The 24,191-nt window shown below is 32.2% G+C and overlaps 1 protein-coding gene and 1 long non-coding RNA gene across 2 annotated transcripts; one reads left to right on the top strand and one right to left on the bottom strand.

Annotated features, from left to right (window-relative positions):
* Positions 1-3,635: 3,635 nt before the first annotated feature.
* Positions 3,636-16,120, top strand: LOC112940243 (uncharacterized). Its single transcript, XR_011212401.1, has 4 exons — positions 3,636-3,776; positions 3,860-3,923; positions 4,468-4,506; positions 15,751-16,120. It is a non-coding gene; the product is annotated as an uncharacterized lncRNA (long non-coding RNA).
* LOC101249706 (probable CoA ligase CCL7) lies at positions 10,884-18,786 on the bottom strand. Its single transcript, XM_004251059.5, has 6 exons — positions 16,759-18,786; positions 15,818-16,007; positions 13,347-13,492; positions 12,145-12,212; positions 11,887-11,989; positions 10,884-11,259 (listed from the first exon to the last, which is right to left on the bottom strand). The coding sequence occupies exons 1-6, from the start codon at positions 17,752-17,754 to the stop codon at positions 11,146-11,148; spliced, it is 1,617 nt and encodes a 538-aa protein (XP_004251107.1). The 5' UTR covers positions 17,755-18,786; the 3' UTR covers positions 10,884-11,145.
* Positions 18,787-24,191: the final 5,405 nt, after the last annotated feature.

Here is a 24,191-nt window from a genome sequence, read left to right as displayed (position 1 = left end):
TTGGATATCTAAAGCGAAATTTCTATTTGTGGCTTAAAATACAAATAAACTTCAAATACGTATTTATTTAAAAATTATTTTTCTTACACTATTTAGATGAAAATTATTAGTATATAATATTTTTTTTCAGTTATTAATTTTGGGCAAGATTTTATCAATCTAACATTAAAAAAATAACATTTCAGTGAGACAATTATTATGTGTTTTGTCAACATACGCTATAAGTAATAAGTAGATAAATATTAAATAAAGATAAGAGTTAGAATCATAGAATTTCACTCAAGGAGTTGATGACTTGGTATACCTAATACCTCATTTTAATATGCTTGTAATTATGCTTGAACTAAAATTTAAAAGAAATAAAAACTAATTTGTTATTCTGTTCAACACTTTTTCCTATTAATTCTTATTTTTAACAAAGTATAAAAGAGTTTTTAAAGAGGACAAAATAATATATTTTAAAAATTTGTACTTTTTATCATAAATAACCAATTTTTTAAATAAAATTTTAACACATAATTTATTCTTGAGAAAAATTTGAGGCTCTTGAAATTTGGGGGACTAAAAGCAAAGGCCTTATTTTTCATAGCATAGGGCCGACGCTGAATGCAATATCTATGATATTCACGTGAATATGTATATATCTTTAAAATAGATTATTAAATAATAAAGACGATAATAGATAGAGCTTTTAGCCAAAAACATCCTTCAACTATACCCCAAACTTGAACTACATCCTTCAGGTATCAGTCTTAGCAGAAAACATCGTTTAAGTATTTAAAATTGAGCAATTTTCATCCTTATGTTAAATTTCGTCAAAACATTAAGGAATTCAACAAAAACATGATCAGTCACATGACTATCAATAAATGTTTTCCTGCATAATTTAATTACTTGCTAAGGAAAACACCCAAGTACCCCCTCAACCTATACCCGAAATCCCAGAGACACACTTATACTATACTAAGGTCCTATTACCCCCTGAACTTATTTTATATATAATTTTCTACCCCTTTTTAGCCTACGTGACACTAGTTCGAAAAAAAAAGTCAACCATCATTGGTCCTACAAGATAGTGCCACGTAAGCTAAAAAGGGATAAAAAATTATTAATAAAATAAGTTCAGGGGGGTAATAGGACCTTAGTATAGTATAAGTGTGTCTCTGAGATTTCGGGCATAGGTTGAGGGGGTACTTGGGTATTATCCCTACTTGCTATATATGAAGTTCCTGAAAAAATATTTAAAATCTTAGACATTATTGCTTACGGAAATTAAAAAATGTTTGGAAGGTGCTATTTTTTTTATTTAGTAACGGAAAGAACTTGGAGCTTAATTATCTTTATCTTTTTTCATAGCCAAACTGTATTTAGATTAATCAAATTTTTTGATCAATGTGATATTGAAGTGATCAAAATATTGATTATGTCTCGCATTGAGTTTTTTTGTACATTATTAGAAGCAGAAGTTTTCAACAAATGTCACTTCTAGCGTATTCAATTGAAAAGAAACATATTTCAACTAATAATATTTTTAATATCAAATATTTTCTGATAAATTAAAATAGAAGGATGAAAATTGTTTACTTTATAATACTTGAAGGATGTTTTCTGATAACAATGATATTTTAAGAATTTACTTTAAGTTAGGGGTATAGTTTAAGAATAATTTTAGCCAAAAACTCATAATAAATACTATCTAGAATTTAAAATTACTTGAGCAATTTAAAATATATTTCGAATCCTTTTCTCTTATAAAAAAAACTTGCTTTTCTTTATTGTTTTTTATATATATAGATATTGTAAGTAGTAGTAGTAACAATTGCTATCCAGCACATAATGTCCTTCACTTGTATTTTTTTTTTCACACATTATTATCCTTGACCTAATTCCCTACTTTTGGATAACCTTTTATCACATGTGTGATACTTTTGGTCATGAATAGTTAATGGAGTTTAGTGTAAGATATATTCCTATCAAAAATGAGTTAAATTTGTCTTAATTCCTGTCATATAATAAAGGAAAGAATAAATAATTTTTGGATAAAAAATAATCTGGAATAAAATTTAGATATCTTGTTCAATTGACATGTTTGAGATAACTAATCTCACCACTTATAACGTAGTGATGAGATAAGTTATTTCATATACACAGTTATCTCAGAATAATTAATCCTAAGATAATTAGTTCCCAATCAAACGACTCCATAATGTCGTAGAACCATTCTCTATCACTAGGTAGAGAATAGAGATGAATCACTTAACTAACTTTTAATTGTCTATTCTAATCTTCGATTTCTATACTTTCTTATCTAGGTCAAGTCCTTAGATATTTTTGAATTTTTTTTTATTCTTCAGATATTTTTGGAAAAGTTCTAGTGTGTTCATTTGCTAAATTTGAAAAGACAACTGGAAATGAACTGTGAAATAGACAGAAAAAATCACACTGGCTTTTTTTTTTTTTTGGTATATAAAAGATGCAAACTAGTAATAACAAGTAGTAATAATCAATAAACCAAAATGTTGTCTTTTTCTGCATTTGCACCTGCACCTCCTTACATCTCTCTTACTAATTAGATTTTTATTATCATTGATTTGAATGTATTTGTATTTTTAAACTCATGTTGTAGGGTGAAAATCGAAAGATATAAAAGATTATCTCTCTTCTCAACTTTCATCGAATACGGCTTTCTGTAGAATTTTTTATGCATCTACGAGATTGAGAATGAAGTTTTTTTACTTACTTTAAGTTGAGTATCTGCTTTCCTTCGTATCTTGTTAGAGTTAGAAATAGTGTATTTTACATATCCATAGGGCTAGGTGCTTGGATTTTCTATGTAGTGTATGATTTTCTGCAGAATTTTATATATATCTATGAGATCGAGTATATATGAAATTATGTTTACTTACTTTAAATGTGGAGTATTGGTTAAATCGTGAATTTTACATATTAATTTATGATTAGGTGCTTAGATTTCCCAAGCAATGTACGACTTTTTACAGATCGAGTATGAAGTTTTTTTACTTACTTCAAGTTGAGTATCCGCTTTCCTTCATATCTTGTTAGAGTTAGAAATAGTGTATTTTACATATCCATATGACTAGGTGCTTAGATTTTCTAAGTAGTGTACAATTTTCTGCAGAATTTTATATGCATCTATGAGATCGAGTATATATGAAATTGTGTTTACTTACTTTAAATTTGAGTATCCGTTTTCTTTCATATCTTGTTAGAATCAAAAATCGTGTATTTTACATATTAATTTATGATTAGGTGCTTAGAATTCCCAAGCAGTGTATGACTTTTTGCAAAATTTTATATGCATCTATGAGATCGAGTATGACAATTCTTGGAATTTTGTTTACTTACTATTAATTTGAGTGTCTATTTTCCTCCGTATCGTGAGAGAATTGGAAATCGTGTGTTTTACATATCCATATGATTAAGTGCTTAGATTTCCAAAATAGTTTTAAACAAAAATACTTCAAATCATTGCTATTTAATTCAGATCGGTTAAATATTTTTGCATATAACTATGAATTTCTATGTCTATCAAATCTTCAAATAATATTATCGCATTCGTACCAAATGTGAAAAATACATTACTTTTAATCAATTATCCTATGTAACAAAAGATGGGAAATTATAGGAGGAGGTGCAAGTCCAAGTGCAGGTGAATGGCATTTTGAAAAGGGAAATTTTTTTTCATGATGTTACGTTGTTAATTTTATATAGGCGATTTGTCGATAGAATCAAAATGAACTATCCTTACGAAAGAGGTAAGAAAAAAAATTGCGATATCGAGAATAAAACTTATATGTATTATATAAGTATATTATATATTGAATTTTTTTCGTTTCAGGAGGCAGCCAAAATTAAAGATTTGATTTTCATGATATTTTATTATTGGAGATTATAAAGCAAAGGTAAGAAAATTCCTTGTATATTTATGAATTAAATTAAGCATATATTATTTGAAGATATATGAATAAAAAGTCTTTTAGGGCTTTATAATGAACCTCTAAACCCTAAAAAGTTTAATGTATTATCCTTTATTTATTAAATGCTTATTTAATTTATTGATTTGCTCTTCTTTTGGGTTGTTTTAGCTCTCTTATCATTTATTTTTCATATGTTTTGAATCTATTTTATTTGTCGAAACAATTTAGAATTTAAAGTTCTTGAATTCAAGATTTTAGTTTATATTTTTGAATTTTAGATTTACAATTTAAGGTAAAAATATAAAATTCAGAGCGAAATTATTGATTTTGATACACCGTTAACTATGTTAGTAGCTGATTTAAAACATTGAATTCATAAACTTTAAATTCTTGTTATGTCTCTGCTAATAAAGCAACTTTAAAATATCGTAATAACTTATGTGTGTGTATATATATATATATATATATCCTATGAATTTTTTAAGATAAATATAAAATTTTAATTAAAATTACTAAATTCGATCGACAGAACTACGTTGGCAGCTGGAAAGATAGGAGCACCAATGAGGTAAGTAGTCTTTCATTTACCGTAAAATGAAATTTGGAATTCGATGGAAATTTTCTTGTTTTATAGTATAATGGTTAATTATTTTTAATGTTAACTAACTAAAGAATGGCATTTAATTATTCAATTTAATTTGAAGATGAGATGAATTAGTTGTGTTTTGGGAATTTTTTATAGTCCGATTGATTATCTCTACTTTTACTTTGTTAACGAGAATCATTTGATTTTTATTATTTTTTGTTGTGCGGAATTTGAGATAATACGAGAAAATATAAACGCGAAAAACAAGACAACAGATTTACGTGGTTCACCAATAAATTGGCTACGTCCACGGGAAGAGAGGGAGCAGTTTTATTATGGAGAGGCAAAAACAGAATTACAGAATAGGGTTTGTCATAGCGTCTATATATAGTGCTAAGCTACGCCCTAAAAGGCTTGGGCCCAACATACAGAATCAACAGAAAATTAAGGGCCCAAGGCATTCAACAAATCTCCACCTGGACCCCCCGACTCGCTGACCGGGCAGCGAGACCCCCGTCCTTTCTGTTTGTAGCGGGTCCGATTCAAGGCATTCAACAAATCTCCACCTTGACTTGAATTCTCCGAACAGATTCTTCAGACGCACTATGATAGTGCCAGGCCTCCCCCTCTTCCTCAGAGTTGCCCCGCAGGGCAATTAACAGCTTCTGATGTTGAGCAAGTCCAAACAGTGTTGAAACTTGCTCTGTGGAACCGGCTTTGTGAACATATCAGCAGGATTATCAGCAGTTCCTACTTTCTTCACCTTGATTCTCTTCTCACTTCTCAGAAAATGATACCTTACGTCGATATGCTTGGTTCTCTCATGATGGACTTGATCCTTGGCTAGACAAATTGCGCTCAAACTGTCACAATACACCGTATCCTGATCATGATGCAGACCAAGATCACTAACCAGCCCTTTCAACCAAATCCCTTCTTTTGCAGCCTCTGTCAAGGCTATGTACTCCGCTTCCGTAGTAGACAAAGTCACTGTAGGTTGCAAAGTTGCCTTCCAACTGACGACAGATCCTCCAAGGGTAAACACATAGCCAGTCATCGATCTTCTTGTGTCAACATCTCCAGCATAGTCTGAATCAGAATAGCCAGTAACCAAGCACTGAGTATCACCTCCATAAATGAGACCAACGTCAGATGTACCTCTAAGGTACCGGAAAATTCTCTTCACAGCCTGCCAATGTTCTCTCCCTGGTTGTCCCATGAATCTGCTCACTACACTGACTGCATGTGCTAAATCTGGCCTTGTACAGACCATAGCATACATCAAACTTTCTACGGCACTGGCATAAGGGACTCGTGACATATACTCCTTCTCTTCTTCTGACTGTGGAGCGAACATGGCAGTGAGATGGATATTGGCAGCACTGGGGGTATCAATGGGCTTAGATGAAGACATGCCAAACCTCGCCAAGACCTTCTGAATGTAGCTTCTCTGTGACAAGAAAAGTTTCCTTCTCTCTCTGTCTCTAATGATCTCCATCCCTAAAATCTTCCGAGCGGCTCCCAAATCCTTCATCTCAAACTCAGCACTAAGTAAACCCTTCAGCTTCTGAATGTCATACTTCTTCTTTGCAGCTATCAACATATCATCTACATAAAGCACCAGATAGATGAATGAATCATCATTGAGCCTATTGTAGTAGACACAACAATCATATGAGCTCCGAGTATAGCCCAACTTCACCATATAGCTGTCAAACCTTTTATACCACTGCCTTGGAGACTGCTTAAGTCCATATAAGGACTTCTTCAACTTGCAGACGTGATTTTCCTTCCCTGGAACTTGGAAACCATCCGGTTGAGTCATGTATATCTCTTCCTCCAACTCTCTATGTAGAAACGTTGTCTTCACATCAAGTTGTTCAAGCTCCAGATTCTGATGTGCAACTATCGCTAGTAACACTCGGATGGAAGTATGTCTGACCACTGGTGAGAAGATCTCATTGTAGTCCACTCCCTCTCTTTGGTTGAAACCTCTGGCAACAACCCTGGCTTTATACTTGACTCCTTCTGCTGGTGATATCCCTTCCTTCTTCTTGAAAACCCATTTGCAAGTAATAATCTTTCTCCCCGAAGGCTGTATGACCAGATCCCATGTCTGATTCTTGTGTAGGGACTCCATCTCATCTCCCATAGCGGCAAACCATTTTTCAGAATCAGAACTTAAAATGGCTTCTTTGTAAGTAGACGGCTCAGATGTATCTACCTCTTCAGCAACCTGCAGTGCATAACCCACCATGTCCTCAAAACCATACCTCGTAGGTGGCCGAACTCCAACCCTCCTTGGCCGATCTTGAGCTATACTCTGATGGATATCTGATGGCATAGATTCTGGAATATCAGTTTCTGTCTGTGGCTCTTGATCCTCCTCTTCAGGATCCTTTAAATCGCTCTCGTTCTGAATGACTTGAAACTCCACCTGTTTGTCAAGACTCCCAGTTTCTGACGTAATTGTAGGCTTCACAATGGTTCTAAGCAGAGAACTTTCATCAAAGACAACATTCCTGCTCATAATAACCCTCTTTTCTGCTGGAGACCAGATTCTGAAACCTTTCACTCCATCTCCGTAGCCGACAAATACTCCCTTTTTAGCTCTTGGTTCTAACTTACCTTCACTGACGTGATAGTAAGCCGTACAACCAAAAACTTTCAGATTTGAATAATCAGCAGCTTTTCCTGACCACATCTCCATAGGTGTCTTGCACTGTATGCCTGTATGTGGTCCGCGGTTAATCAAGTAGCAAGCTGTACTAACCGCTTCTGCCCAGAATCTTCTATCTAGCCCAGCATTAGAGAGCATGCACCTTGCTCTCTCCAGAAGTGTTTGATTCATCCGCTCAGCTACACCGTTCTACTGTGGTGTATTTCTGACTGTACGATGTCGAGCAATCCCTTCATCCTTACAGAATTGACTGTTTGATTTTCCATCAAAATTTTCCACTCCTTGAACTTCTGGAAGGCTTCACTTTTATGCTTCATCATGTACACCCAAGTCATCCTTGAGTAGTCATCAATAATGGACACAAAAAATCTGCAACCTCCCAAAGACTCAACACGGCATGGACCCCAGCAATCAGAATGGATATAATCAAGTGTGCCTTTTGTTCTATGAATGGCCTTTGGAAACTTGTTGCGATGTAGTTTTCCAAAAACACAATGTTCACAAAACTCTAGGCTCTTAACCTTATGACCAGCAAGTAAATCCTCCTTTGACAGAATTTGCATCCCTCTTTCACCCATATGACCAAGTCTCATGTGCCATAACTTAGTCATATCCTTCTGGTGAAATTCTGACGATGCAACATGGGCTGAACCTGTAACCGTGGAACCTTGTAGAAAATACAAAGTACCACGCATGACACCTTTCAGAATCAAATTTGAACCCTTCCAGACCCGCAAGACTCCATCTTTTCCCGACCAGCTGAATCCCTTGCTGTCCAAAAGACTGAGAGATATCAGATTTTTCGTCATCAATGGAACGTGCCTGACCTCGTTCAATGTGCAGAAGCTACCGTCATGTGTCCTTATCTTGATCGAGCCTGTCCCAACCACCTTGCAGACAGAACTGTTGGCCATCGAGATGCTGCCTCCGTCTACCTGCTCATAAGTCGTGAACCACTCTCTCCTAGGACAGATGTGATAGGATGCCCCAGAATCGAGAACCCACACATCTGAATGATGAGTGTGCTCATCCGCAACTAGGGCAATATCTTCTTCAGAATTGGTGTCTTCTTCAGCAACAGCAGCAGACACTGATTGTTTTTCCGATTGCTTCTTCTTCTTCGGACAATCAAATTTCCAATGTCCCTTCTCCTTGCAGTAATTACAAACATCATCCGGCTTTGCACCCTTCGACATCGGCTTATTTTTCTTTCCGCCGTTTTTCCTTCCCTTTCCGCTACTGGTGAACAGACCGGAAGGCTGTATGTCCGTACTTGTGCCGTTAGCCTTATGCCGTAATTCCCTGCTATGAAGGGCCGATCTGACTTCTTCCAGTGACACAGTATCTTTCCCAACAATGAACGATTGAACAAAATTCTCAAACGACATTGGGAGAGATACTAACAGAATCAGGGCAGCATCTTCATCCTCGATCTTCACATCGATATTACGCAATTCTAATAACAAAGTATTCAATTGCTCTAAGTGTTCCCTGAGTTGTGTACCTTCAGCCATTCGTAAACCGAATAGACGTTGTTTCAGAAGCAGCTTGTTGGTTAGAGATTTTGTCATGTACAAACTCTCCAGCTTCAACCACAGACCAGCAGCAGTCTCTTCATCCGAGACCTCCGTGATGACGTCATCCGCGAGACACAGCATGATCGTCGAGTGCGTCTTTTCCTCCAGAATCGCCATCTCAGGAGTAACGACGGCGTTCTTGTCTTTCGACAACGGCGCCCAGAAGCCTTGCTGTTTCAACAAAGCCCGCATCTTGATCTGCCATAAACTGAAACTGTTCCTCCCTGTGAATTTGTCGATTTTCACGTTCAAAGCAGACATCTCGAATTCTCCAAGAACACCGATTAACCGAGAGGCTCTGATACCAATTTGTTGTGCGGAATTTGAGATAATACGAGAAAATATAAACGCGAAAAACAAGACAACAGATTTACGTGGTTCACCAATAAATTGGCTACGTCCACGGGAAGAGAGGGAGCAGTTTTATTATGGAGAGGCAAAAACAGAATTACAGAATAGGGTTTGTCATAGCGTCTATATATAGTGCTAAGCTACGCCCTAAAAGGCTTGGGCCCAACATACAGAATCAACAGAAAATTAAGGGCCCAAGGCATTCAACAAATCTCCACCTGGACCCCCCGACTCGCTGACCGGGCAGCGAGACCCCCGTCCTTTCTGTTTGTAGCGGGTCCGATTCAAGGCATTCAACATTTTTCATCTCCTTTCCGGCCACTTTTCCATTACAAAAAAAATAAATAGTTGTTTTTATTGTAATTGTTACTCTCTTTTAATAACTTTTTTAGTCGATGAAATTATAACACTATATTGTTCGTCAAGAAAAGCCATAATAATTCTTTTAGTTGAATATAAGGTTTTTCAAACATTTTTTAGATATCAATTAATATGTGAGCTTAACTAAATAATACGAGAAGTTGAATATTAAGTATTTCAGACATCTTTAGAAGATCTAGTGTTTGATAAAGACTTTAATGCCAGAGAATTGAAGATTATATATGAGAGAGGAAAATGAAATATCATATTGAATCGTCAAAGCAAAGTTAAGACTAATCGATATGAATGACGAAATGAAATATTCCTTTTAACCTTAGTCAAACTATATATACTGCACCATATTTTCTTTTTAGTTTTATATATACTTCTCACGTCCTATAATAATTGTCACATTACATTTCTCAAGTCAAATTATCTAATTCTTTATCAATATGTGATTTTCATCTTGATGATATAGTATTTCTCGTACAATTTTTAAAATATTAAATTAATTTGATTTTAAAAAGTTAGTCAAGTTAACTCTTGAAGGCAATAACACGAAAAGTATTTCGAAATAGAAAAAATACTATGTACAAACATTATTTAATCTTATTTTCTAGATTTTCCACTTGTAATTACAATCTAAATGACCTGATAGTATCTTCTTTTTTTATATTCTCAATTTCAATTTCTGATACAAAATTTAATTCAATATAAAATTTTTAAGTTTAATAAAAAAGATTTTGAAAATTGAAAAATCGTGATGAAGAATTTAATTAGTGATAATTGTATATGTTTTTCTTGATTGATAATATAAAAATATTTGTACATAACTGATTTATAATTGGAAGTAGAACTTGTAAATTACTTGCACTTTATTTTTATTGATGTTGGATGTGTTGTTTAATTGTGTATAATAATCTTTTTTTATGTAATTATATATATTTGATTCATTGTTTTTATTTTAAAGTATAGATATCTGATTCTAATATTATTTTATTTGTGATAAATTTTTCTAAATTTTTGTATGTATATTTACTTCGAGATATTTTCAGATATCGTATATGAAGTTTCAGATATTGTATATGAAGTTTGCATATTGCTGAAGTTTAGATACACATACGCTTAAAGTTTTATCATTTTTAATTTTTTCTTACACTTAATCCATATGTGCGTGATTTTCGAACATAATAGAAGTTCAATCAATTTTATCTGAACTTACAAAAATTATTACATTTTAGCCATATATGTAACTTCATATGTACATTGTATTTGAAGTTTCATTTTATCCGTCACAAGTAAATATATTGCGTTTTAACAACACATTATATTTCGTATCAATCAATACAAAAGAAAAAAAAAACACCAAGAATTGTGGTGAGTTGAATAAATACCCTTCAAAACGTGTATCTTTTATTATGCAAATCACTTGTAATTTTACATTATTCAAGCAATTCTATCACAAATCAAAAAAAAAAAAATACACAGTAGATGGATGTGCTTTTAACATATAATGAGCAAACTATGCAAATCTTACCAATACTTAGTTTGTAATAAAAAAATATAACCATAGTGTGAGTCAGTTTGTGTACACCTTGACAAAATCTACACGTACTTGCTAGCTCCCACCAGCACAGGTATCGGGTAAAAATCTTATATTTTTGAACGAACCTTATCGATTAGTTCTCTTCTTAGGATTTTCCCAGAAGCTGACTTGGGAACACTGTTTATGAATGTCACCTTCTTCAATCTTTTGAAAGGTGCAACCTGCATAGATATGGATCGAAAAATGAAAATAAGATCTTGAAATGGGCAAAACATACACTCGGGGTGAGCTGTAACGACTTATATTTCAAGATTTCCAGTTTTCCACCTCCCAAGCCAACCCAACTACCCACCGTAGTTCCAACAAAATATTGAGCATAATGTCGGTCTCAAGCCTAGATATAACGGAGGAGTTTTTGGTACCGTTAACAGTTAATGTAAAACTATAATCAGATCTTGATTAATCTTTCATAGTACAGAACTATGTTTGGTATGTGCTCCTAGGCTGCTCACCTAGGTAACCGTGATATTGGATCGAGACAGAGTCTAAAAGAAGCGATATGGATAGTAAGGGTTCATTTGGATTGAGACGTATTTGTTGTAGCTGTTTTAGCATGTGAAGTGACAACTTAATTCGGTAAAACACATCCCGGCAGATAGTCTGAAGAGGGTCCATGCCTAACACCAGCATAGCATACTTTGAGACAGTTATGATGGTGTTCATATGATCAAGAACCCTGACTTATTAGGTTAATTTTCTTTTTAGCTAATATATAAAGATCTTCTAGGCTAGTCGTGCAAACATCTTATGTATATCTAAAGAGATGTCATTGTTTCACGAGCATATACCTGATCCGCAATGAACTTTTGAACATCTTCTTCAGTCAGAGAGCTATTGGGAGAGCGAACAACATATGCAACCGGAACCTCACCAGCCTCAGCATCAGGAAACCTACAAGGGAACTCTTAACTTAGTATTTTGATGTATCATATTTTCAGGTAATAGTACAGTATCACATGACATTTTTCTTTGGATAAATCACCAGTAGCATGTGAATTGTGATGTTCGAATAAGATAGCTTCAAAATTTACTAAAACAAGACTTACGGGATAACAACAGCATCTAATATTTCAGGATGAGAAACAAGTAGACCTTCAAGCTCTGCTGGTGCAACCTGATAAAAAAAAGAAGCTTGAATTGATTAATTGATACAAGAATCGATATGCATCCACAGAACACTACATAATTCCTTCATAATATGAAATTTGATCTGTCCAACTATTTGCAAAATGGAAATGAAAGTAGACAGTTGATGTTGAAAAGTTAACTATGGCTAGTGGATATGATAGGTTATTTTCAACTAGGTTACTAGGATTCTAATGTGGATGTTAGAGCATGCTACATTCGTCCTTCATCGGTTGTGTAAGAGTTCCCAAAGGGGTTTAAATGATCACGGCTACTCCCATTGTCTTAAGGTTAAAACGAGTTTACTTGCACATTCAGCAAGTAAAATGGAATATACCCTCTCTGCAAAGAATTGTAAATCAATCCAAATGGAACAGGAAATATTTGCCTTATGAAGCATCTAACGAGGCACTTTTCCCTTCAGGAGCGACCACGATATGTGCTTTATTCTGAACTTTTACGGAAAGCTCCTTGGACTACAATCCTATTTGGAGAATCCAATAGGGGACTACTAAGGGCATATTCCGTAAAGCGACCACCACAGAGGCAGACTCAACCTGCCATTATGTAGAGATTGTAAATAGACAGCCTCCTAGTGGGCATTTCACCCACACATAGCACACAACCTGTTTAAGGGAAACGACATACTGAAGGAGTCCCAATAGCTGAAAAGATCATTTTATTTCACCCACACGTAGCACACAACCTGTTTAAGGGAAACGACATACTAAAGGAGTCCCAATAGCTGAAAAGATCATGTTGTGAGCAGTTCTGAGAAAGCAGTAAAGATGATCCTTTTTGGCAATCAAACCAAAATGCTTTCCAGGAACATTAAAAACTGATATAAATGTTTCTCCAGGAACTTGTTGTCAGAAACTAATCCAGCATGCAACTTGGTCGTGAGCAGCTCATACAATAATAAATATGTATAATCAATGAAATCAGAAAGATAGGATTATGACCCCTTCATCATATCAAGATTTGGTCGTGAAACTAATGCATATGTACCACGTCAGGGCATGGACAGCATGGACAAAATTGGGTCTAGCAAGTCCAGCTGAGTCTATGCTACTTCTATTTTTAAAACCTGGAGAAACTCCGTCATCACCAAAATAGAGGGTACCTGAAAACCTTTGTACTTGATGAGCTCTTTGATCCTGTCAACGACATAAAGCAATCCATCCTCAGTAAAGTACCCAAGATCTCCTGTATGAACCCAGCCCTGATTATCTATAGTGAGCATTGTGGCCTGTGGATTGTTGAAATAGCCTGAAAATAGCAAGACTCCATGAAGAACATGCTAATGACCTGGTCATTGTGAAATGTGAGAAACCAACAACAACATGCCCAGTGAAACCCGTCAATCTCATGACAGTCGCTACAAACTATTCATTTTTAGATTGACAATTATTGCCTTGTCCAGAAGAAACATATTAGCTCAAAAAATATGCCCTTTGGCGACAAACCAGAGTTAAATTTATAAGAGTCTATAGGTCAATTGAAGTAAACAAAAATCCTGGAGAGCATCTCAACTGTGATACTATCTCATAATATCTTCTTTTTTCTATTTTGGGCAAGTAAAATATCGGGGAGAATCGCCATACTTCAAGAGATTTAAATGCAACAAGGTGCAAGGTGTAATTTTCATACAGATCGGATGGAGCTTTTGAATGATGAGTTCAACTGAACGCAATATTTTGACATAAAGCATATATATATATATATATATATATATATGTAATAACAGTACTCCCTCCGTTTCAATTTGTTTGATTGGTTTTAACTTGGCACGGAGTTTAAGAAAGTAAGGAAGAGTTTTGAATCTTGTGATTTTAAACTAAAGATATGTAGAATGTACCAAAATATCCTTTAAATTTGTGGTCTTTAACATGTACCATGGAAAGTTGAAATTAAATGAGTTGCCAAAAAAGGAGAGAGACATTCTTTTCTAACCGGATTAAAAAGGGAAGTAAGACAAAAAGAATTGAAATGGAGGGAGTAATATTTTGTTTTTTTTATGTCCGTGGTGTCCTGGCCACTTTTCTCACACCTCAACTAATTCCACGGGGTACCTGCCACTGGTCAGATACCAGGTAACTCTGTCCATAAAGGCTAGGGCAGATGGGAAGAATCACCAAGTGTTCTTTTGTCTCCGCTAAGTTTTGAACCTGAGACCTCAGTTCTCAACCACTTCATTGACCACTTATACATACCACAAACATTATATACTAAACCCATGATTTTCAGAAGTACAATGAGTTCATACATAAGAATATTAAATGTTGAACTCGTCAGTTTATATCTTGGTTCTGCCTTTTTATTCATTGTACTGCTAGTACCTAGCATATTATGTTACTCCATAGATGAGCAAAAGAAGATAGTCCTATTCCATAATACATGAACCTCTTATATATAAACTAAAAGGCTTAAGTCATCGACAGACCCTTAAAGTTGTCCGCATAATTCACTTAAACACCTCAATTGAGGTTTGTACCTATTGAACACTTTGACTCTTCTGAATTTGAACCATTTAAACACGTTGTGCATACGTGGCACAAAAAGTGTATTCTACACGCTTTTAGGCGCGTGAATCATTTAATCAGTGCCTTTTTAATTTTTTTTTTCTCGTGGTATTTTTTAAAAAAATAAAAAGAACAATTCTTCTTTCTTCTTTCTTCTTTCTTCTTTCTTCTTTCTCTCTCAAAATTGCAAATCGCTGCCATCAATTATTCATAATAATAAAATCTACCATCTTACATTTTTTTTTTATAGATTTACTTCTTCTGAATTTATGCTTAAATTTAATAAGAAATGTGAGTCCTTATTTCCTTTGTTATAAAAAATGAAAGAATATAATCTAAATTTTCTTGCCGGAAAAAATGGAGATCACCATTTTTATTTTACCGGAAAATATGGAGGCCACCGGAAAATATAGAGGCCACACACACAGCCTCAGGTTCACACCCATTCTTTCTTCATTACGAAACAAGAACAGAAATTAAATTTAAATCAAAACAAAAAGACACTGAACATATTCTTTTTTATACGAAAAAATATACTATCAATTGTGAAATAGGAACAAAAAAGAAAACATAAAGAGAAGTAAAGAAAAAAAGAAGAAGATAAATTCATACTTAGTATATATTAAAATCTCCATTTGGAAAATAACAATGGTGGAAAAGAGGTGATTTTAGTGAGAGAAGAAAAGGAAAGATTTGAGGTGGTGAGAGTGCAGGTGGGTGTGAGGGTGATAACATGATTTTTATTTTATTTTTTAAAAAGTTGAAATTCTTATTTTTTTTTATTTAGATTCTTTTATTTTCAAAATTCATTTATAGAATTATTTTAAATTTAAATACTACGTGTCTTTATTTGATTTGCTATTTTGCCACATCAGTTGCATGTGCATTACACGCGCTTTCTCTTTTGACCAGGTCTTATAAAAATGTTTGATAGGTACTTATTTTTTAAGGTTTGAGCGTCTAACAGAAAATCAGCATGTTAAGATGTCTAAGTGAATTTTGCAGACAACTTCAAGGGGCCGCAGATGACTTAAGCCAAACTAAAACAAGTCAAACTTAGCAAATATTTTACCTTTCATCATATTGGGACCACGGACCCATATTTCACCTAATTGCCCAGGAGGAAGAGGCTTCGATTTATCAACACTAACTATTTGAGCTTCAATTCCAGGAGCTAAAGACCCTGCTGATCCTGTATGTCTAGGACCTACACACATATTCTCCACTGAAACAATTCCACAGGTTTCTGTCATACCGTATCCCTGAAATTACAGTACTAGTAATATGAGAAGCCCACATTGTTCTTCCTGTCGAATGCCATGACCATATATGTAAAACTATTAACATTGACCATAACATCGGTCTGATTATTCATTCATTTCATGCGTATGATGTTCTGGTCTAAAAATGAAAACAATAAACAAGGTATCAAAGAATTGAGGCTCATAGAATTGTATTTCTTCCACAATAATGGTTAGGCAAACAGATAAAGAGAAGAGTAGTTTTGATGTTTAGAAGTCAAATGCCTACTCAAGGAGTACTATATTGAAATTTGAAGGTTAAAACAAAAACTACTACTCCCTCCGTTTCAATTTGCTTACTTACCTTTCAGTCTATTTGAAAAAGAATGTCTTTTTAGTATCACGAGATTCAAGAGTTCTCTTTACTTTCTTAAACTTTGAGACAATCAAATTGAAACAGGGGGAGTTTAACTAACACATGTCAATCCCAAACTACTCGTGGTCAGTTGTAGCAATCCTTTAAATGCATTATGATCCATTTTGACCTATTTCATTCCACTAAAAGGGGTAGCCTGGTCCACTAAGCTCTTACTATACATAAGGTCTGGCAAGGACCACAACCCATAAGGTCAATTTTATGCAAACCTACCTTGCATTTCTACAAGAGGTCGTTGTCAAGGGTTGAACCTGTGACATCATGATCACATGGCGGTAACTCTTACTTATATTGGGGAAATATCCTTCATTCCAATACTTAAAAGATAAAAATTACCTGCATAACAACAGCCTGAGGGAAGTTCTTAGCGCAATCCTCCATCAAATCCTTCCCTAAAGGCGCAGCCCCGGATCCAATTTGCTTTATCGACGTTAAATCATACTTCTTCACCACAGGATTCTTAGCCAATGCTAAAACAATCGGAGGTACAATCCATAAATGACTCACTCTATACTTATCAATATTCTTCAAAAGCGTTTCCAAATCAAATTTCGCCATAGATACAATAGCATTACCCCTTTGCAACTGTGAGTACATGATAACAGCAAGACCAAACACATGAAACATAGGCAAAACACACATATACACATTATGCATTTCCCCAGCCAAATCTTGATCACTAGATACCATTAAAGCCGCCGATATGAAATTCCTATGAGTTAACACAACACCTTTACTAACCCCCGTTGTACCCGAAGAATACAACAGTACAGCAGTATCAGTTTGTTTCACCACAGTTTTATCCAAATCAAAACACCCAGCTTTATCCACTAGCTCAGTAAACCTTACAACACCTGCATTATTCGAATTCGAATTTCCCAAAAGCAAAATAGGCAAATTAAAACTATTAACTTTATCAAACAATTCAGGAGAAGTAATAATAAGGCTTGGTTTACAATCTTTAATTTGCTTAGAAAGTTCAGCAACAGTATACATAGGATTAACAGTTGTAGCAATAGCACCAATAGCAATAACCCCAAAGAAACTTAAAGGAAATTGAACAGAATTTGGGGCAAATATCAAAACAACGTCATTTTTCTTGATACCCATTTGGTGAATAAGTCCATGAGAGATTCTTGACACCATAGATTTGAACTGAGAAAAAGATAAAGTTCCACCATTATCAGCATCAAAAAACGCAGGTTTTTCAGGGTAAGATGAAATCTTTCTGAATAAAAAAGAAACCATAGATAAATTTTCATCTTTTGGATAAAATACAGGTGGTCTAAGAGATCTGTATACCCCATCACGGCCATAACCAGATTTCTCCATAACAATCAAAAATCAAATTTTTTTTTTTGCTTTTCTTGATTCTTTTTAGATTTTGGATTTTTCAGTGACAAAATTGAAATGGGTATTTGTAAAAACAGATATAAAAATCAACATGACAATGATATACACATCATCCTTGCCATTGTAGAGTACACTATTCAAATATATGAGAGAAAAAGTCAAGATTATTTATGTATTATTTTTCTTTGGACCATTTATAATGATTTATTAGTTTCTAGGTGAAGTACATCATAGTATTATCTTAAATAATGTAATGTCTTAATCTTAACACAAATTATTATGCTTTAAGTTTATTTTTAAAAATTATGAATAGTTTTAAAAATATTCGTTTATTTAATTAAATAAATTCAAATATTCTTTTAATCTTACGACATGAATGAAATATCCTAAATATTACCTAAATTAGTTTGTTTTCACCATTTTTTAAAATTCTTCATCAAGAGAATCACGTGTGACAAATCGAGGCAATCTAAGTTTAGTCAGTTGAGAGTGTTTGTCAATAATTCAAAAATGAAACTAACAATTTATGTTAAATTTAATGATTTTTTCAATACTTTTCTCGATCATCGATCATGTGGCAGATTGAAGTTATCTAAGCTTAGTTAGTGAGAGTGTTTATCAATAATTTGAAAATAAAACTACTAATTTATGTTAAATTTAATGATTTTTTCAATACTTTTCTCGATCATCGATCAGTAATACTACTATTTGTTACTTTAGAAAAAGAAATTGAAACTAATAAATAATTAAGTGTAGTTTGTTACATTACTTTTATTTAATATATATGTGATTTGAAAATTAATAGAAATGGAGTATGAGAGTATAGTTAAAAAAATATATATATTTTCTTAGAAGTGTCAAATATGAATTAACAATCAAATTTATATATTAAACTCTTTTACTTTTAAATTTATATCTTATAACATAAGAAAATCAAACCACCACTTCATGTACATACCTTATCAAATGAATGAAATTTAAATCTCTAAAATGAAAAAAGAAAAAAAAAAGAAAAAAAAATTACAAAAAAATTCTCCATCTTAAATAAATTTTATATAGTACAAATTAAAATTAAAATATACTTTTAACTATCAATATCTATCAAGTCTTAATTATTTGTGGTAGACATGTCGTGCACGTCTATGAAATACAACGACTACCATAAACAGACGCACACATTTAAAAAAATTATAAGTTTAAAAAAAAAATATCAACTCAATTATTAGTACAAACATTTAATGATTCTATTTTATTTTTAGTCTGATTCAAAAATAATGATTCCTTTCTATTTTTTGGCGATATTTTAATTTTAACTTTTTACGTGGCATATTCAAAACCACAAGATTAAAGGACATTTTGATACATTTAATATAACTTTAATTTAGAACCACAAGATTAAAAAATCTTCTTCTTTTGCTTGAACTCCGTTCCAAGTGAAACTAGGTAAATTTTTTTTAAGCAGAGGAAGTACTAAATAGACACTTTATTCATTTCAAATTAATTGTCTTGAATCTCAAATCATAATATTGATCAACTTTAAGAAGAAAATAACAAAAGGACAACATTTATATTAAGAAAAAAAATTATTCATATTTAAATGTGTGAGTTTTTGGGTATTGAAAAAAAAAATTATTCACTCCGTTTAAAAAAGAATGATCCTATTTTATTTTTATTCTGTTTCAAAAATAATGATTTCTTCTCATTTTTGGCAACGTTGTAACTTTAATTTTCCACGTGGCATGTTTAAGACCACAAGATTAAAAGACATTTTGATACATTTGACATAACTTTAATTTAGAACCATGAAATTAAAAAAAAAAAAAATTTGCTTAAACTCTGTATTAAATCAAACTAAGTTATTTTTTTTAAGCAAAGGAAGTACTAAATGAACACTTTATTCGTTTCAATAATTGTCATTTTGAATATTTCTTGAATCTCAAATCATAATATCGATCAACTTCAAGAAGAAAATAACAAAAGGACAACAATTATATTTAAGAAGAAAAAATTTATTCATATTTAAATGTGTGAGTTTTTGGGTATTGAAAAAAAATACTCCATCCATTTAAAAAAGAATGACCCTAATTTATTTTTACTCTGTTTTAAAAAGAATGATCCTTTTCCATATTTAGCGTAAATTTAATTTTTCACGTGGCATGTTTAAGACCACAAGATTAAAGAACATTTTGATACATTTGACATAATTCTAATTTAGAACCACAAAATTAAAAAATCTTATGTTTTTGTTTTAGGTCATCATTTTTCAAGCGAAGGAAGTACTAAATAGACATTTTATTCATTTCAAATTAACTGTTATTTTTATTTCTTGAATCTCAAATCATAATATTGATCAAATCTTATTGATATAATATTCGAAATTTTAAATTATGAAATATAAAATATTCATCAACGACTTTTAAAAGAATTTATTATTATACTCAACACACGTCGTCGTGAACAAAGCAAATTAATATTTAAGCAATTTCTTATGAATCGTGACTAGTAAGCAAATAATTAAACTAATGTACCTCTTACCTAATCTTTTTTTTTTTCTCACACATTATTCACAAGTAAATATTAAATTTTTCAAAATATATTTAATTCCTCCACTATCAAATTATGACCGCTTTTAAATTTGGATTAATGTTGCTATAGAATGATAAGTATTTAATTTTTGTTTAATTTGAAATTTAAAATTTGAATTTAAATTTTTTAATTTAAAAAATTATTTTTAAAATGAGATTTTTCAATAGAAATTTAAATTGATTGAATTTTATAACAGATACAAACAGTACTTTTAAAATGGTAGTAGTTGACCACAACTTTGTTCTAATTCTAGTAATATTCTTGAATTAAATAAAAATGCGTATTTTTTATCCCTTCACATGAGGAGTGTGTCACATTTATATTTTCATAAAATTAAAAATATTCTTAAATATAGAGTAATATTAATAGTTGGATCGTGTTGGAAGTGTCACTCACATATATTGAATGGAAAATTATAAAAATATTATTAGTTAAATAGTTAAAATCATAATTAATGCATAATAAAATTACGTATAATAAATTTTTGTGAATCAATTTTTTTTTTCAAATTCTACAATAAAAGCGTAATTTATCGAGTTGACACTCATTAAATTAATGAAAAGTTTTGAAGGATCAAATATATCTGATTCAATTATTTAAGGACTAAAAATACAAAAAATAAAATAAAATCCTTACTTCAAACATATTTGGTAAGTAGTATGTGATTAAGTCAATTAAAATTTTTTTGTTTCGGTTTAAATATCCATTATAGTTATCTTATGTCTTTCTTAATTTCGCATTCAATTAATTTAGTTATACATATAAAATTTAAAATGTATATTTTACTATAAGATTGTTTTTTTAGAACTATATTAATATGAATTGTGATATGATATCAAAATTATTCCATTTTTTTATTAAAATTTTATTTATGTCATTACTTTCAAAAAGACTAATGCGTTATCTAAATTTTTTTAATATTTTAGTGTGAACTCCATACACCTTAATCAAAAGAAAAATAAAAAATAACTAAACATCACCTAATGGTATAAAACAAAATCATCACTTGCTTAAAAAGTAATGATCTAGATAATTGGGATTAGTAATTTAAAGAAGGACAACTTTCACGTATAGCAAACAAAAAATTTATATTTGTATGCTATAGCAACATTTGCATAATTGTGCTCCATAGCAAACATAAAACTGTATAATTCGCTATACATATACAATTGTATAATTCGCCGGTCTAAATTATATAATTCGCTGGCCTATTTCGTTGCAATTGTATAATTCGCTATCCTATTTCACTGTAATTGTATAATGCACAATTGTATAATTCGTTGCCTATTTCGCTGCAATATTTGTATAAAATTTGTTTTGCATACAATTGAATCGAAGTAAAATGTATGTATATTGCATAATAATAAGTGTATTGGAAGGAAATATATGTTTTTCTCTCGCTTTATACAAAAATGGAAACACAATATATACGCTTCTGTTGTATAAAGCGAGAGAAAATTGTACTTCACTGCAATTGTATAATTCGCAATTGTATAATTCGTTGGCCTTTTTCGCTGCAATGTTTGTATAAAATTTGCATTTGTCTACAATTTAATTGAAGTAAAATATTTAAAAATTGTATAATTAAGTGTATAGCCCGAAAATATATGTTTTTGCATGTGTATATACAATTTTCTCTCGTTTTAGACAAAACAGAAACATAATTTATACACTTCTGTGTATAAAGCGAGAGAGGCGAGAAAAGGGAGAGTGGCGAGCGAGAATGAGAGAGTGGCGAGCGAGATTTTAGGAAGAGAGGCTACTGGCAAACTTTGGCTAACGTTTGCTATGGAACACAATTAAATCAAACCGTAGCTACTCCATTTATTTTAGACTTTTAGTTTGCTATTATATACAATTATCTCTTTAAAGAATAAGACAAATAATTTGCTTGAACATATTAAACACCGTTAACGTACTTTTTTCATTTTTTTAAGGAAAAATTATATAAACACAACTTATTTTACTTTATTTTTTTAAATTTTCTTATAATTTGAAAAAATTATAAAAATCCCTTTATGCAATGTACTAGTTAGATACATCACTTTACACGATGTATTAATCGGATACATTATTTTACGCGATATATAGGTTGGATACACCACTTTACAATGTATTGGGACGTACATGATGCACCAAAACGTTACTTTAAGCGATGTACTAGTCGGACACATCACTTTACACAATATATGGAGACGCATGCGATGTATGAAGACATTGAGTGATGTATATGAAACCGCAATGTTATGTGTATCGTGACGTTAGGGTATGTATCAAAAATAATAGAACGATGTATCAGATCGTTTTGGGATGTACCCGAATTCTGTCTAATTTATGGATTTTTTTGTAATTTATAAAGGAGCAGGATATGTTGTAATTAGTTCTTAACACTATGAGATTTGTGTAAAATCTACTTTTTTTAATGGTATTATTATGTACAAATTAAATTTTTGTCTCCTGGTCGGTGCATAGCGCATTTTAGGGAAATCGTAGTAGTTTAAGCTAACGTTTGGTTATAGATTTCTAAATACTCTTGGCAAATATTATTTCAGTGAAAATTTGGGTAAAATTTTATCATGTGTTTGGCCATAGTATCCCTTTTTCAATTCAAGAAGTGGAGGAGCCTATGTAGAAGAAGTTGTAGAAGAGCACCACCACGATTCAAGTCCCTACACATGGGGGATTAATTCAGCTGCAAGGATCGTGAATCTTTCCTTCTCACCTGCTAACTCATAGAAAGAAATAGAGTCAACCCATGCGACTTTCGACATCGTTAGCCGCTTTTCAGCATTTCCTGCCTGAGTTGTTGATCATCACCTGATCTCACACGAGTGGCCCCACGCCGAGTGATTCTCTCCTAAAAAAGTCTACATGTGATTTAGTAAATTTGAACCCATTGTGGGATGTTTTGGGAAACATATTTCACTTTTTTAGAAAAACATGCTTTATAGTATAAGTTTTAAAACTATTAGAACTAACCATAAGTGTTGTATTATGAGTGAATTAGATGTTCTTTGCAAGAAATAACAAGTAATGTCCATGATACTGGAGCAATGTGGTAGTTTGGAGTGAGTGTTGCAAGCATCATTCCATATATCATAAAGTAGACAAAATACATGTTTTTGTTGCCCTGAGCCGATTGTTCATCAATTTAATCAACAACCACATCACCATTTTCATATTCACTGAATATTTCATCACTACTTTCGTGTTCACGTAAAAAATTATGTTATACAACGCAGACAACTATTATAGTGGATGTTTTTGCAAAAGATAAAAGTTTGGTGTATATTTTCAAATTTTAAAAGATCTCAAATAATAAAGTTTTTTGACCCAAATTCTAATACTTGACAATTTGGATATTTGTCAAATAATAACAAATTGTATAGGCAAACACTATTTGCAAAGTTTCCCCCCAAATATTATTTGCAAAATCTATGGCCAAACGGGTCCTAGGTTGTTGACTACATGAATTTTTATCTTATTGATAAGGATTCGTTTATCACCTTACAATCCTTTTTCTTCATCCCCAATTTTGTAAAAATAAGTAAAAATATATATTTAAACTACTATTTTCTTCATATTAATTAATTACTCACCTAGTTTGAAATAATTTTATGTCGTGTCACTAATTAATAATTTTATATCAAATTTTAATTCAATATACATAAATATATGTAATTTTTTCTATCAAATACACTGAAACTGAATTAGAGATTTAGATACGCATAAAATGGAGAGAAAGATAAGTAAGATATATATACAAATCAAACTAAATACATATAGATACATAAGAAGAAACACGAACAAGAGAGAAAGTGAGGAAAAAA

The sequence above is a fragment of the Solanum lycopersicum genome, chromosome 11, assembly GCF_036512215.1.
Source record: "Solanum lycopersicum chromosome 11, SLM_r2.1".
NCBI lineage: Eukaryota > Viridiplantae > Streptophyta > Magnoliopsida > Solanales > Solanaceae > Solanum > Solanum lycopersicum.
This window is presented reverse-complemented; position numbering and strand designations above follow the sequence as displayed.

What these genes read in the sequence shown, in the direction of transcription:
- LOC101249706 (XM_004251059.5), bottom strand. Translation starts at nt 17,754, where the DNA reads ATGGAGAAATCTGGTTATGGCCGTGATGGGGTATACAGATCTCTTAGA. An exon ending in TGGTCCCAATATGATGAAAG is followed by an intron (nt 13,493 to 15,817) that starts GTAAAATATTTG and finishes TGCTATTTTCAG; the next exon opens with GCTATTTCAACAATCCACAG. An exon ending in TCAAGTACAAAGGTTTTCAG is followed by an intron (nt 12,213 to 13,346) that starts GTACCCTCTATT and finishes TTTTTTTATCAG; the next exon opens with GTTGCACCAGCAGAGCTTGA.